Source organism: Athene cunicularia (assembly GCF_003259725.1).
Source record: "Athene cunicularia isolate RWA chromosome 2 unlocalized genomic scaffold, athCun1 chr2_part1, whole genome shotgun sequence".
Taxonomy (NCBI): Eukaryota; Metazoa; Chordata; class Aves; order Strigiformes; family Strigidae; genus Athene; species Athene cunicularia.
The window spans coordinates 86228526-86231448 of NW_020799095.1; the positions used below are offsets into that span (position 1 = coordinate 86228526).

The 2923-nt window shown below is 46.2% G+C and overlaps 1 protein-coding gene across 1 annotated transcript in view; it reads left to right on the top strand.

The window, feature by feature from the left end:
• The first annotated feature begins 686 nt into the window (after positions 1-686).
• IRX1 (iroquois homeobox 1) overlaps positions 687-2923 on the top strand; it is an 18321-nt gene continuing 16084 nt past the window's right edge. The window contains exon 1 of the mRNA XM_026841405.1: positions 687-2755. Within this exon, the coding sequence (XP_026697206.1) occupies positions 1702-2755 (1054 nt within the window). The 5' untranslated portion in view covers positions 687-1701. The remainder of the gene's footprint in view (positions 2756-2923) is intronic.

Genomic DNA, 2923 nt, shown 5'->3' on the forward strand with positions numbered 1-2923 from the left:
TCTTTTCTCTCCCCCTGAAACACAGAAGTGTGAATATTTGTAACTGGGCGCATGCAAGGCAGAACCTGTGAGGGTTTTTAATACATATATGTAGGCGAGTAGGTAGACAGGCTGTTGAACAAGGGTCGGCATCTGAAAACAGAGAGTCTTGTGCTGCGAACATTTCCTACGAAGGCACATTTAATAGCGTGCGTTTCCTACTTTTTTTAACCTTGATTTTGGAAATGCAGTAAAAGTTGAGACAGAAGCAATGAGTGATTTACAAGTGGCTTCTTCAAAAGAATTCCCAGCAGAGATTACACACAAAAAAAATATCATTTCAGCAACAATAACAAAAGACAGTGGAATAAAGGGAGTGCAGAAAGCCTACTCTGTAACACATTACAAAAATTACATCGGGCTTCTCTTTGTGTATAAGCTTTGTCTCTGAAATTAAAATACATGTTCCTTTTTATCTGTCTGACAAAGTTAGATCGGTTTCTTCGCGGACATTTTTTGAGGAGGTTCATTTTTAAGGCTGACACAAATTTCGCAAGAGTAATACTAAGAATGTATTTCTGGACTGGAAAAAAAAAAACCGAGATTGTACTAGAAGCAAGAAAAAAAAAACAAAAAACAAAAAACCAAAAAAACCCGAACACCAAAACCAACACGCTTTAAAAATTAGCTATTTAGGAACAGTTCCCTTTCCTACTTGCAAAGTATCTTGGTATTTTCCTACAGTGATTTATTATGACGACGATATTTTGAAATAAATCCCTAAATTCTGAGCATTTGTAAACCAAGAACTAAAATATTAAGTTAATATCTGGACAATTTGCGGTAATAATGAGGCCTAATGAGGTTGCTAGAAAGATAAAATGTTATTTACCAAAACACCTGATGGGATAATTTGACTTGCTGTGTTTTACTACTGATGATAAAAAGAATATTGATTGCAAATAAATCACCGTCTCTAAACGCTTGTAAACAATTTGTGTTTGCTCTGCCCAGATCAAAGTAAAACTTATGAGATAAAGTGTCTGCATATCCATATTCTACAATGCGTGGTTCAGTTTTCATTCCAGAGTTTAAAGGCTCTTCTAACAGTTAGAAGTTAATGTTTTACACCAGAATCTTGGTGTATGATTTGGGGGGCGGCGGGGGTGTGTGTGTGGAGTTGGCTTGTATGTAGAAAATCTCTTACATTGTAAGTGTCTTCGTACTGAAGTTGTGCATTCATCTCCCCAGCCTCGTCTCACGCCAACTCCTTTTAAAGGCAGATCTGGGGCCAAAGAAGAATGCTCTGCATGCATTTGTAATATCCTCCTGGATATTTTGCAGATAAAGGCGACGTTGTGCGCAGGCATTAGTGTGTAACTGTGGTGTAGTACCTGCTTTCTCTGTCTGATAATTTCGAGGGCACAATAAATTGTCTCGCCGAGGCGAATGCGAAGTTGCTGCATTCCCAGCGTTTGATTTGGTTTTGTTTGCTGAGAAAATACGCATGATGTCTGGCAGAGCCCAGTTTAGCCCCTCTCTTTTCCTTTCCCTGCGAGAAAGGGGGATCATTTGGGAATACCTCTGTCTGATCTAAACGTGAAGAGCCTGGAGCGGGGAGGGCCGAATTTGCCTGTGAAGACCCTTTGCACGGCTCAAAGGCGTATTCCGGCTCCCGGAGTAGCCTATTCAGGTCTGTTAGAGACGCTAACGAGGTAATTGATGTGCTTTTTCCTCTCCGCTTGTCTGAATGTGTTGCAGGGCTCCCAGTACGAGTTGAAAGATAATCCGGGTGTCCACCCTGCTACCTTTGCTGCCCACACCGCCCCCGGCTATTATCCCTACGGACAGTTCCAGTACGGGGACCCGGGGCGGCCCAAAAACGCCACCCGGGAGAGCACCAGCACCCTCAAGGCCTGGCTCAATGAGCACCGCAAGAACCCCTACCCCACCAAGGGCGAGAAGATCATGCTGGCCATCATCACCAAGATGACCCTAACCCAGGTCTCCACCTGGTTCGCCAACGCCCGCCGGCGGCTCAAGAAGGAGAACAAGGTGACCTGGGGCTCCAGGAGTAAGGACCAAGAAGATGCAAACCTCTTCGGGAGTGACAACGAGGGGGACACCGAGAAGAACGAAGATGACGAGGAAATCGACCTGGAGAGCATAGACATAGATAAAATCGACGAGAACGATGGGGAGCAGAGCAACGAGGAAGAGGAGGAGAAGCCCGAGCTCCTGAGACAAAGCAGTGAAGAGGAGCACTTGGAAAAGGAGAAGGATTTGGCGCTGTCAGGGTCTGAAGGGCTGAAACCCAAAGACGCGCTGGCCATGGTGAAGGAGGCGTCTGACAGCAGCACGCGAATCATCAGTCCCGGGGGACAGAACAATTTACAGATGCCATCTCACAGCAAACCCAAGATCTGGTCGTTGGCGGAGACGGCAACCAGTCCCGATGGTGCCCTGAAATCTTCTCCTCCTCCGCCCCCTCCTCCCCAGGTTAACCACACTTCTCCACAGATCCAGCACCCCGCTTTTCTCCCCAGCCATGGACTCTACACATGCCAGATTGGCAAATTTCACAACTGGACAAATGGGGCTTTCCTCACTCAGAGTTCCCTGATAAATGTGAGGTCCTTTTTGGGAGTAAATCACCACCACACTGCTCATCACAATCACCACCTCCAAGCCCAGCAACAACCTTCTGTTTTAACAGCAACCCTGGGAGCCCTAAGCAGTGAAAAGCCTTCAGAGAGGACCAGTCCCAAACACATAGGTAATGAGCACATCAGGCATCCACCTCTCCCTTCATGCCCAACACATGCACGTGAACTTCTCCTTGAGGAATGGTGTCAGATTCAGTCCTGGTGTAACTGATTGCTTTTAACGGAGTTACAAACAGTTTACCCTAGTGCTGATTTCCTCCCCCCCCCCCCCCCCCCCC